Source organism: Salvelinus namaycush, chromosome 18 (assembly GCF_016432855.1).
Source record: "Salvelinus namaycush isolate Seneca chromosome 18, SaNama_1.0, whole genome shotgun sequence".
NCBI classification, from domain to species: Eukaryota; Metazoa; Chordata; class Actinopteri; order Salmoniformes; family Salmonidae; genus Salvelinus; species Salvelinus namaycush.
In genome coordinates this window covers 39,407,111-39,421,270 of record NC_052324.1, presented here as the reverse complement: position 1 = coordinate 39,421,270, position 14,160 = coordinate 39,407,111, and the positions used below count along the sequence as shown (strand labels likewise).

The 14,160-nt window shown below is 43.1% G+C and overlaps 1 protein-coding gene across 1 annotated transcript in view; it reads left to right on the top strand.

The window, feature by feature from the left end:
* Nucleotides 1–14,160, top strand: part of LOC120063427 (anthrax toxin receptor 2-like) — a 147,005-nt gene that overhangs the window by 16,350 nt on the left and 116,495 nt on the right. The window contains exons 3-6 of the mRNA XM_039013797.1: nucleotides 6,125–6,196; nucleotides 6,451–6,532; nucleotides 7,781–7,885; nucleotides 8,130–8,279. Of these exons, the coding sequence (XP_038869725.1) occupies nucleotides 6,125–6,196; nucleotides 6,451–6,532; nucleotides 7,781–7,885; nucleotides 8,130–8,279 (409 nt within the window). The remainder of the gene's footprint in view (nucleotides 1–6,124; nucleotides 6,197–6,450; nucleotides 6,533–7,780; nucleotides 7,886–8,129; nucleotides 8,280–14,160) is intronic.

Here is a 14,160-nt window from a genome sequence, read left to right as displayed (position 1 = left end):
CACTACCTGTACCTCGTAAATCCTCACTGACCGAAACAAGCGAATATATACTGACCTATATACACTGACTGATATACACTGGACCTGATTACACTGACTGATAATAACACTGACCAACTGATATACACTGACCTGAACTATACACACATTGACCTGAAATACACGACCTGACACGTGATATACACTGACCTGATATATACACTGACCTGATAATACACTGACCTGAAATATACTATACACTGACTGATATACATGACCTGATATATACTGAGCTGAAATACACTGACCTGATATATACTATACACTGAACTGATATACACTGACCTGATATATACTGACCTGAAATACACTGACCTGATATACACTGACCTGAAATACACTGACCTGATATACACTGACCTGAAATACACTGACCTGATATATACTGACCTGATATATACTGACCTGATATACTATACACTGACCTGATATATACTGACCTGAAATACACTGACCTGATATACTATACACTGACCTGATATACATGACTGATATATACTATACACTGACCTGATATACACTGACCTGATATATACTGACCTGAAATACACTGACCTGATATACACATGACCGATATACACTGACCTGAATATACTGACCTGATATACACTGACCTGATATATACTGACCTGATATATACTGACCTGATATACTATACACTGACCTGATATATACTGACCTGAAATACACTGACCTGATATACTATACACTGACCTGATATACACTGACCTGATATACACTGACCTGAAATACACTGACCTGATATACACTGACCTGAAATACACTGACCTGAAATACACTGACCTGAAATACACTGACCTGAAATACACTGACCTGAAATACACTGACCTGATATACACTGACCTGAAATACACTGACCTGAAATACACTGACCTGAAATACACTGACCTGAAATACACTGGTAACCTGAAATAACACTGACCTGAAATACACTGACCTGATATACACTGACCTGAATAACACTGACTGATATACATGACTGATATACTATACACTGACCTGATATACTAAATACACTGACCTGATATACACTGACCTGATATACACTGACCTGATATACATTACCTGATATACATACTGACCATGATATACACTGACCTGAAATACACTGACCTGATAACTAGACCTGAAATACATGGCCGAATACTATGTACACTGACCTGATATAACACTGACCTGAAATACACATGACCTGAAATACACTGACCTGATATACACTGACCTGATATACACATGACCTGATACACTGACCTGAAATACACTGACCTGAAATACACTGACCTAATAACACTGACCTGATTATACACTGACCTGAAATACAATGACCTGAAATACACTGACCTGAAATACACTGACCTGAAATAAACTGACCTGAAATACACTGACCTGATATACACTGACCTGTATACACTGAGCCTGAAATACCACTGACCTGAAATACACTGACCTGATATACACTGAACACTGACCTGATATACACTGACACTGATATACACTGACCTGATATACACTGACCTGAAATACCACTGACCTGAAATACACTGACCTGAAATACACTGACCTGATATACACTGACCTGAAATACACTGACCTGAAATACACTGACCTGAAATACACTGACCTGAAAATACACTGACTGAAATCACTGACCTGATAACACTGACCTGATATACACTGACCTGAAATTACACTGACCTGAAATACACTGACCTGAAATACACTGACGATATACACTGACCTGATATACACTGACATGATATACATACATGACCTGATAAATATACACTGACCTGATACACTGACCGATATACTATACACTGACCTGATATACACTGACCTGATATGACTATTACACTGACCTGATATACTATACACTGACCTGATATACCACTGACCTGAATCACTGACCTGAAATTACACTGACCTGATATACACTGACCTGATATACTATACACTGACCTGATATAACATGACCTGATACTATACACTGACCTGATATACTTACACTGAACCTGATATACACTGACCTGAAATACACTGACCTGATATTTACTATACATGACCTGATAATACTATACACTGACCTGATAACTGACCGAAATACACTGACCTGATATACACTGACCTGAAATACACGACCTGATATACACTGACCTGAAAACACTGACCTGAAATACACTGACCTGATATACACTGACCTGAAATACACTGACCTGATATACACTGACCTGATATACTATACACTGACCTGAATACATGACCTGATATACACTGACCTGAAATACACTGACCTGATATACACTGACCTGAAATACACTGACCTGATATACACTGACCTGATATACACTGACCTGATATACACTGACCTGATATACACTGACCCGATATACACTGACCTGAAATACACTGACCTGATATATACTATACACTGACCTGATATACACTGACCTGAAATACACTGACCTGATATATATACTATACACTGACCTGATATACACTGACCTGATATATACTGACCTGAAATACACTGACCTGATATACACTGACCTGATATACACTGACCGATATACACTGACCTATATACACTGACCTGAATACACTGACCTGAAATATACTATACACTGACCTGATATACACTGACCTGATATATATGAGCTGAAATACACTGACCTGATATATACTATACTGACATGATACACTGACCTGATATATACTGACCTGAAATACACTGACCTGATATACACGACCTGAAATACACTGACCTGATATATCTGACCTGATATATACTGACTGATATATATACTGACCTGAAATACACTGACCTGATATACACTGACCTGAAATACACTGACCTGATATACACTGACCTGATATATACTATACACTGACCTGATATACACTGACCTGATATATACTATACACTGACCTGATATACACTGACCTGATATATACTATACACTGACCTGAAATACACTGACCTGATATACACTGACCTGAAACACACTGACCTGAAATACACTGACCTGATATACACTGACCTGATATACTATACACTGACCTGATATACACTGACCTGATATACACTGACCTGAAATACACTGACACTGATATACACTGACTGATATACACTGACCTGAAATACACTGACCTGAAATACACTGACCTGAAAATACACTGACCTGAAATACACTGACCTGAAATACACTGACCTGATACACTATACACTGACCTGATATAACTGACCTGAAATACACTGACCTGATATATACTGACCTGAAATACACTGACCTGATATACACTGACCTGAAAATACACTGACCTGAAATACACTGACCTGATATACACTGACCTGATATACACTGACCTGAAAACACACTGACCTGAAACACACTGACCTGAAATACACTGACCTGATATACATGAACCTGATATACACTGACCTGATATACACTGACCTGATATACACTGACCTGATAACACTGACCTGAAATACACTGACCTGATATACACTGACCTGAAATACATGACCTGAAATACACTGACCTGATATACTATACACTGACCTGATATACACTGACCTGAAATACACTGACCTGAATATACTGACCTGAAATACACTGACCCTGAAATACACTGACCTGAAATACACTGACCTGATATACACTGACCTGAAATACGCGACCTGATATACACTGACCTGATATATACTGACCTGATATACACTGACCTGATATAGTATACACTGACCTGATATAGTATACACTGACCTGAAATACACTGACCTGAAATACACTGACCTGATATACTATACACTGACCTGATATACACTGACCTGATATACACTGACCTGAAATACACTGACCTGAAATACACTGACCTGAAATACACTGACCTGATATACACTGACCTGATATACACTGACCTGAAATACACTGACCTGAAATACACTGACCTGAAATACACTGACCTGAAATACACTGACCTGATATACACTGACCTGATATACACTGACCTGAAATACACTGACCTGAAATACACTGACCTGAAATACACTGACCTGATATACACTGACCTGATATACACTGACCTGATATACACTGACCTGAATACACTGACCTGAAATACACTGACCTGAAATACACTGACCTGATTTACAGACCTGATATACACTGACCTGATTTACACTGACCTGATATACACTGACCTGAAATACACTGACTGATATTACACTGACCTGAAATACACTGACCTGATATACACTGACTGAAATACACTGACCTGATATCAACTGACCTGATATACTATACACTGACTGATATACATGACCTGATATCTATACACTGACCTGAAATACACTGACCTGATATAGACTGACCTGACATACTATACACTGACCTGAAATACACTGACCTGATATACACTGACCTGATATACACTGACCTGATATACACTGACTGAAATACTGACCTGATATACACTGACCTGATATACACTGACCTGATATACACTGACCTGATTACACTGACCTGATATACATGACCTGATATACAACTGACCTGATATTACACTGACCTGATATACACTGACCTGATATACACTGACCTGAAATACACTGACCTGAAATACACTGACCTGAAATACACTGACCTGATATAGTATACACTGACCTGATATAGTATACACTGACCTGATATAGTATACACTGACCTGATATAGTATACACTGACCTGATATAGTATACACTGACCTGATATAGTATACACTGACTTGAAATACACTGACCTGATATAGTATACACTGACCTGATATAGTATACACTGACCTGATATAGTATACACTGACCTGAAATACACTGAGTACCAAATATTAAGAACACCTTTGAATATTGAGTTGCCCCCTTTTTGCCCCCAGAACAGCCTCAATTCGTCAGGTCACGGACTCTACAAGGTGTCGAAAGCATTCTACAGGGATCTCGGCCCATGTTGACTCCAATTCTTCCCACAGTTGTGTCAAGTTGGCTGGATGTCCTTTGGGTGGTGGACCGTTCTTGATTCACACGGGGAAACTGTTGAGCGTGAAAAACCCAGCATCATTGCAGTTCTTGACACTTACCGGTGCACCTGGCACCTACAACCATACCACGTTCAAAGGCACTTAATCTTTAGTCTTGCCCACTCACCCTCTGAATGGCACACACACATAATCCACGTCTCAATAGTCTCAAGGCTTGAATATCCTTCTGCGGATCCGCCCCTATTTTTTCAATTTTCGCCTAAAATGACATACCCAAATCGAACTGCCTGTAGCTCAGAACCTGAATCAAGGATATGCATATTCTTGATACCATTTGAAAGGAAACACTTTGAAGTTTGTGGAAATGTGAAATTAATGTTGGAGAATATAACACATTAGATCTGGTAAAAGATAATGCAAAGAATTTTTATTTATTAAAAAAATAAAAAAATTGTACCATCATCTTTGAAATGCAATAGAAAGGCCATAATGTATTATTCCAGTCCATGCGCAATTTTGATTTTGGCCACTAGATGGCAGCAGTGTATGTGAAACGTTTTAGACTGATCCAATGAACCATTGCATTTCTGTTCAAAATGTTGTATCAAGACATCCCAAATGTGCCTAATTGGTTTATTAATAACTTTTCAAGTTCATAACTGTGCACTCTCCTCAAACAATAGCATGGCATTTTTTCACTGTAATGGCTACTGTAAATTGGACAGTGCAGTTAGATTAACAAGAATTAAAGCTTTCTGCCAATATCAGATGTGTTTCTGTCCTTGGAAATGTTATTTTTACTTACAACCTCATGCTAATCGCATTAGCCTACGTTAGCTCAACCATCCCGTGGGTGGGACACCGATCTGTGGAGATCCTTAGGAGGTTTTTAACCTGTCTCCTCCCCGTCATCTAGACTGATTGGAGTGGATTTAATAAGTGACATCAATAAGGGATAGTAGCTTTCACCAGGATTTACCTGGTCAGTCTGTGTCATTGAAAGAGCAGGTGTTCTTAATGTTTTGTCCACTACTGTTTTGTTTCATTCCAGCCCCAGCATGAGGGTTTCCTTTATAGTGTTCTCGTCTTCAGCCAAAGTGATGTTACCTCTCACTGGAGACAGGTATTATATTCCTCCTATTCATAATGACATGTAATACACCTTGTAGTAACACATTATAAAGGATCGTAGTACATGTTATTGCTATAACAAGTACTAAAGCATTAGTGTATTCCTGGCAGGTTTTAAAACTGACTCATTTAATTGTAGTTTAGTCATGACAGTCCCCAATGGCTATTTATATATGTATCCAATTGTAAACACATCCACTGTACCAGAACATGTTGGATAGTGAATTGATGTATTTTTGTTTGAAGATATGAAATCCAGGAAGGCCTGGAGAGACTGAGAGAGGTGAAGCCAGCAGGGGAAACCTACATGCATGAAGGAATTAAAGAGGTGCAGTATGGGTAACACCTACATTGGATAGTCTCCAGTAGATGCTTTTTAGATGTTACACTAAATATCCACTATCCCTTACCCTAAACCTACTCTAAACCTAACCCTAAACCTACTCTAAACCTAACCCTAAACCTACTCTAAACCTAACCCTAAACCTACTCTAAACCTAACCCGAAACCTACTCTAAACCTAACCCGAAACCTACTCTAAACCTAACCCTAAACCTAAACCTACTCTAAACCTAACCAAACCTAACCAGTCAAAACCACTCTATTAATGACCTGACCACATTTGAAAACGACTTCACCTTCACCTACTGTACAGAATATCCCCCATGTTATGCTCGTAACAGGTAGATACTGTGCTAGCCTTGTCTTTACTTGTCCGCTAGGCATTGGTGTGTTTTATCAGTTTGGCACTAAACACTGTTTAGATAAGGAGCAATTCAGATGCCTCCAAGTGACCTAAATAACAACTTCTAACTCCTAGGCTGAGTCCCAAATGGCACCCTATTCCCTATATAGTACACTACTATAGACCAGAGTGAAAGGAGATACGCAGTCAGTTACACTACTGAATCAGAGTGGTGCTGGGGACTTCATTAATCGACGTCCGGGGAACAGTTGTTGTTGGGGATTAACTGCCTTGATCAAGGGCTGAATGGCAGATTTTTCTACCTTGACGGCTGGGGGATTGAAACCAGTGACCTTTCGGTTGCTGGCCCAACACTCTTAACCGCTATAAAGAGCAGTATAAAGGGAATATTAAACGGTTAGGTCTGAATTTGCTATTCTGTAGACATACTGTACAGGGTTGGGGTCAATTCTATTTCAATTCTAGTCAATTGATTCAGGAAATGAACTTAAAATTGAAGTCCAATTTTCCTTTATTTATTCAACTAGGCAAGTCAGTTAAGAACAAATTCATATTTACAATGTCGGCCTAGGAACAGTCGGTTAACTGCCTTGTTCATGGGAAGAACGACAGATTTTGACCTTGTCAGCTCGGGGATTTGATCTAGCAACCTTTCGGGTTATTGGCCCAACGCTCTAACCACTAGATGCCACCCCTTTGAAAGCATGGAGCATTGAGGAAAACTGAAATCAGAGTTGGAATTTCTGTTAACTTCCTGGCTAAATTGACTGATTTTAAATTAAATTGACCCCATCCATGTACAGTTTGTTCTTATTCATTCATAATCACATATCTCTGTTTATTCATACCTCTTTGTGTTTGAACCAAAAGGCAAACTATCAAATCAAAGCCCAAACCACCAAGTCCTCCAGCATCATCATAGCTCTGACAGACGGAAAGCTAGAAGTCTTCATACATCAATTAACAGTTGAAGAGGTGAGCTTGAATTTATTAAAAAAATTACGTTTACATTTTTACGTTTGTTAGTTCAAAATTCTTTTTCCCCCCCAGACACACCGATTAAACATGGCGTTGGACTAAAAACCAATGCTCAATGGAGCATCTTTTTAGTCCATGACTCAACATAATCTGGATTAGAGAGACTGGCCATTAATATCCAAATGCAGAGTGTTACTTATTGTTTTAAAGTTAAAGTTATTCGTATTTTTCTCTAATGCAGGCCAACATTGCGAGGACCTACGGTGCTCGTGTGTACTGTGTTGGTATCAAAGACTTTGACGAGCAACAGCTAGCCGAGGTGGCTGACACCAAAGATCAAGTGTTCCCTGTCAAAGATGGCTTCCATGCACTCAAAGGCATCGTAAATTCAGTAAGTTTGTATTGTTTTGTTTATTTTTTTGTTCATTTATTCGCTAGAAATGTACAATAAGGGTTCTGATTCAAAGTCAATTATTTTAGAGTTATTTGGTAACCTTTTTATGGAAGTTACTTTTGCTTGAAGAGACAGACGTTCATATTGAGGTGCATGGAAAGAGCCCGTGGAAATAAGTGCTTGTTCATCTGTTTCCTCCAACATGGTCGTGTCTCCCCAGTGCTGTGTCTGTTTCCTCCAACATGGCCGTGTCTCCTCAGTGCTGTGTCTGTTTCCTCCAACATGGCCGTGTCTCCTCAGTGCTGTGTCTGTTTCCTCCAACATGGCCGTGTCTCCTCAGTGCTGTGTCTGTTTCCTCCAACATGGTCATGTCTCCTCAGTGCTGTGTCTGTTTCCTCCAACATGGCCGTGTCTCCTCAGTGCTGTGTCTGTTTCCTCCAACATGGTCATGTCTCCTCAGTGCTGTGTCTGTTTCCTCCAACATGGCCGTGTCTCCTCAGTGCTGTGTCTGTTTCCTCCAACATGGTCGTGTCTCCTCAGTGCTGTGTCTGTTTCCTCCAACATGGCCGTGTCTCCTCAGTGCTGTGTCTGTTTCCTCCAACATGGCCGTGTCTCCTCAGTGCTGTGTCTGTTTCCTCCAACATGGCCGTGTCTCCTCAGTGCTGTGTCTGTTTCCTCCAACATGGTCGTGTCTCCTCAGGGCTGTGTCTGTTTCCTCCAACATGGTCGTGTCTCCTCAGTGCTGTGTCTGTTTCCTCCAACATGGCCGTGTCTCCCCAGTGCTGTGTCTGTTTCCTCCAACATGGTCGTGTCTCCTCAGTGCTGTGTCTGTTTCCTCCAACATGGCCGTGTCTCCTCAGTGCTGTGTCTGTTTCCTCCAACATGGCCGTGTCTCCTCAGTGCTGTGTCTGTTTCCTCCAACATGGCCGTGTCTCCCCAGTGCTGTGTCTGTTTCCTCCAACATGGCCGTGTCTCCTCAGTGCTGTGTCTGTTTCCTCCAACATGGCCGTGTCTCCTCAGTGCTGTGTCTGTTTCCTCCAACATGGTCGTGGAACAGCCTGACAGTATAACATTGGCCTCAGCGTGACACTAGTCATACTTCTCAGAGAGAGGAAATATTCAACCACTATTGAAGGATGGTAGTGGGCGGGACATTCTCCCATCCAACTCCTCATAGCCGCAGAGCTGCAAAGCATTTATCAGCTGAAAGATTGTTTAGAGTCAAAATGAATCACAGAGCATTCTCTCCGTTGATATGTAATGTTGGACGCTGCTGTACTAGCAGGCCTCGTTGCTCCTGCTGTACTAGCAGGCCTCGTTGCTCCTGCTGTACTAGCAGGCCTCGTTGCTCCTGCTGTACTAGCAGGCCTCGTTGCTCCTGCTGTACCAGCAGGCCTCGTTGCTCCTGCTGTACTAGCAGGCCTCGTTGCTCCTGCTGTACTAGCAGGCCTCGTTGCTCCTGCTGTACTAGCAGGCCTCGTGGCTCCTGCTGTACTAGCAGGCCTCGTGGCTCCTGCTGTACTAGCAGGCCTCGTTGCTCCTGCTGTACTAGCAGGCCTCGTTGCTCCTGCTGTACTAGCAAGCCTCGTTGCTCCTGCTGTACTAGCAGGCCTCGTTGCTCCTGCTGTACTAGCAGGCCTCGTGGCTCCTGCTGTACTAGCAGGCCTCGTTGCTCCTGCTGTACTAGCAGGCCTCGTTGCTCCTGCTGTACTAGCAGGCCTCGTTGCTCCTGCTGTACTAGCAGGCCTCGTGGCTCCTGCTGTACTAGCAGGCCTCGTTGCTCCTGCTGTACTAGCAGGCCTCGTTGCTCCTGCTGTACTACCAGGCCTCGTGGCTCCTGCTGTACTAGCAGGCCTCGTGGCTCCTGCTGTACTAGCAGGCCTCGTGGCTCCTGCTGTACTAGCAGGCCTCGTGGCTCCTGCTGTACTAGCAGGCCTCGTGGCTCCTGCTGTACTAGCAGGCCTCGTTGCTCCTGCTGTACTAGCAGGCCTCGTTGTTCCTGCTGTACTAGCAGGCCTCGTGGCTCCTGCTGTACTAGCAGGCCTCGTTGCTCCTGCTGTACTAGCAGGCCTCGTTGCTCCTGCTGTACTAGCAGGCCTCGTTGCTCCTGCTGTACTAGCAGGCCTCGTTGCTCCTGCTGTACTAGCAGGCCTCGTTGCTCCTGCTGTACTAGCAGGCCTCGTCGCTCCTGCTGTACTAGCAGGCCTCGTCGCTCCTGCTGTACTAGCAGGCCTCGTTGCTCCTGCTGTACTAGCAGGCCTCGTGGCTCCTGCTGTACTAGCAGGCCTCGTTGCTCCTGCTGTACTAGCAGGCCTCGTGGCTCCTGCTGTACTAGCAGGCCTCGTGGCGCCTGCTGAACTAGCAGGCCTCGTAGCTCCTGCTGTACTAGCAGGCCTCGTTGCTCCTGCTGTACTAGCAGGCCTCGTTGCTCCTGCTGTACTAGCAGGCCTCGTGGCTCCTGCTGTACTAGCAGGCCTCGTGGCTCCTGCTGTACTAGCAGGCCTCGTGGCTCCTGCTGTACTAGCAGGCCTCGTTGCTCCTGCTGTACTAGCAGGCCTCGTGGCTCCTGCTGTACTAGCAGGCCTCGTGGCTCCTGCTGTACTAGCAGGCCTCGTGGCTCCTGTTGTACTAGCAGGCCTCGTGGCTCCTGCTGTACTAGCAGGCCTCGTGGCTCCTGCTGTACTAGCAGGCCTCGTGGCTCCTGCTGTACTAGCAGGCCTCGTGGCTCCTGCTGTACTAGCAGGCCTCGTGGCGCCTGCTGAACTAGCAGGCCTCGTAGCTCCTGCTGTACTAGCAGGCCTCGTTGCTCCTGCTGTACTAGCAGGCCTCGTTGCTCCTGCTGTACTAGCAGGCCTCGTTGCTCCTGCTGTACTAGCAGGCCTCGTGGCTCCTGCTGTACTAGCAGGCCTCGTGGCTCCTGCTGTACTAGCAGGCCTCGTGGCTCCTGCTGTACTAGCAGGCCTCGTGGCTCCTGCTGTACTAGCAGGCCTCGTTGCTCCTGCTGTACTAGCAGGCCTCGTTGCTCCTGCTGTACTAGCAGGCCTCGTTGCTCCTGCTGTACTAGCAGGCCTCGTTGCTCCTGCTGTACTAGCAGGCCTTGTTGCTCCTGCTGTACTAGCAGGCCTTGTTGCTCCTGTTGTACTAGCAGGCCTCGTTGCTCCTGCTGTACTAGCAGGCCTCGTTGCTCCTGCTGTACTAGCAGGCCTCGTTGCTCCTGCTGTACAGGAGCAACGAATTTCTTGTTAACAAACTATAGTTTAGGCATGTCTGTTAGGACATCTACTTTGTGCAGTAATTTTTCCAACAATTGTTTACAGACAGATTATTTCACTTATAATTAACTGTATCATAATTCCAGTGAGTCTGAAGTTTACATACACTAAGTTGACTGTGCCTTTAAACAGCTTTGAAAATTCCAGAAAATGATATCATGGCTTTAGAAACTTCTGATAGGCTAGATGACCCGATTTGAGTCAATTGGGGGTGTACCTGTGGATGTATTTCAATGCCTACCTTCAAACTCATTGCCTCTTTGCCAACATCATGTCAACATCATAGGAAAATCAAAAGAAATCAGCCAAGACCTCAGAAAAAAAACTGTAGACCTCCCACCTTGGGAGCAATTTCCAAACGCCTGAAGGTACCAAGTTCATCTGTACAAACCATAGTACGCAAGTATAAACAACATGGCCGTCATACCGCTCAGGAAGGAGACGCGTTCTGTCTCCTAGAGATGAACGTACTTTGGTGCAAAAAGTGCAAATCAATCCCAGAACAATAGCGAAGGACCTTTTGAAGATGCTGGAGGAAACAGGTACAAAGTATCTATATCCACAGTAAAACGAGTCCTATATCGACATAACCTGAAAGGCTACTTAGCAAGCCACTGCTCCAAAACCGCTATAAAAAAGCCAGACTACGGTTTGCAACTGCACATGGGGACAAAGATCGTACTTTTTGGAGAAATGTCCTCTGGTCTGATGAAACAAAAATAGAATTGTTTGGCCATAATGACCATCGTTATGTTTGGAGGAAAAGAGGGAGGTTGCAAGCCGAAGAACACCATCCCAACCGTGAAGCACAGGGGTGGCAGCATCATGTTCTGGAAATATTGAAGCAACATCTCAAGACATCAGTCAGGAAGTTAAAGCTTGGTTGTAAATGGGTCTTCCAAATGGACAATGACCCCAAGCATACTTCCAAAGTTGTGTCAAAATAGCCCAAGGACAGGTATTGGAGTGGCCATCACAAAGCCCTGACCTCAATTCTATAGAAAATGTGTGGGCAGAACTGAAAAAGCATGTGCGAGCAAGGAGGCCTACAAACTTGACTCAGTTACACCAGCTCTGTCAGGAGGAATGGGCCAAAATTGTGGAAGGCCACCCAACACGTTTGACCCAAGTTAAACAATTTAAAGGCAATGCTACCAAATACTAATTGAGTGTATGTAAACTTCTGACACACTGGGAATGTGATGAAAGAAATAAAAGCTGAAATAAATCATTCTCTCTGCTATTATTCTGACATTTCACATTCTTAAAATAAAGTGGTGATCCTAACTGACCTAAGACAGGGAATTTTTACTAGGATTAAATCTCAGGAATTGTGAAACTCAGTTTAAATGTATTTGGCTAAGGTGTATGTAAACTTCCGACTTCAACTGTACATGTAAACAGGGCTGAGTACTTATGGTAATATAATAGTGGTAATATATACATGTAAACAGGAGTACTAGTGACCAGTAACAGGATAAATAGATAGATAGTAATATATACATGTAAACAGGAGGAATAGTGACCAGTAAAAGGATAAATAGATTGATACTAATATATACATGTAAACAGGAGGAATAGTGACCAGTAGCAGGATAAATAGATAGATACTAATATATACATGTAAACAGGAGTAATAGTGACCAGTAAAAGGATAAAAGGATAGATACTAATGGTAATGGTAATCAATAATCAATGAACAGCAGTGTAATGGAGTGAACTATCTCATCAATAATCATGACAATGCAAAGACCATCAATAACCTACAGAACTTGAGACAAACACATGCAGTATTAATCCATGGAACGCCTTGATTGGCCAGTGAGTGACCACGCCCTCTCGTCAAAACCTACAACTTGTTTAGTCATCAAAAACCCATCCTCTTTCACGCCACCGCCAGCCATTTGCGCTCATAATAACCGCTGTGAAAAATAGCAAAACAAATATTTGTGGACGCACCCCGCTGGACATATAGCGCTACCGCCAGCGATAAGATTCACCATTAAGTTAGTTTGGTTCGTACACAACGTACTAACAGTAATCATATGATGTGACCCTGATGACTGATGGGCTCTACACATCTCAACCTATATTCACTTAAAGGTACGATCCGGGAATCTGTACAATGGTCCTTTTTTAAATTCATGATGACTGACTGCCAGTCCGTATATCTAGAGGACTGTGTGAATCTACCAGGGGTTTATATCCCCCCCCCCCCACACAAATTCAGGTGGCAGGGCTGTCATATTTCTGAAATACAAAAATCACAGATTGTAGCTTTAAAGGTTCCAAATCAGACTGTCATATTTAATAAGGCCCTGGTAACTGCTCTCTCCACTTCAGATTGAAGTTTCCGTGACGACGTCCACGAAGGGGTCCAAGTGCCATATATTTGCCGTTAATATGCTCCTTTTTTTTTACCGATTGTGTACGGTGGATTTGCATAGTTTGTCCTTTGTTGATTTATTGGCGTAGCAGGAGATAATGTGGCGGCATGACAGTCGGCTCACATAGAAGGCCTTTTTATATGATAATGCCGCCTCAGGGTTTTTAATAGAACGGAGGAATGTAATGGTCTGGTATAATTTCCCCATAAAGGTTTACAT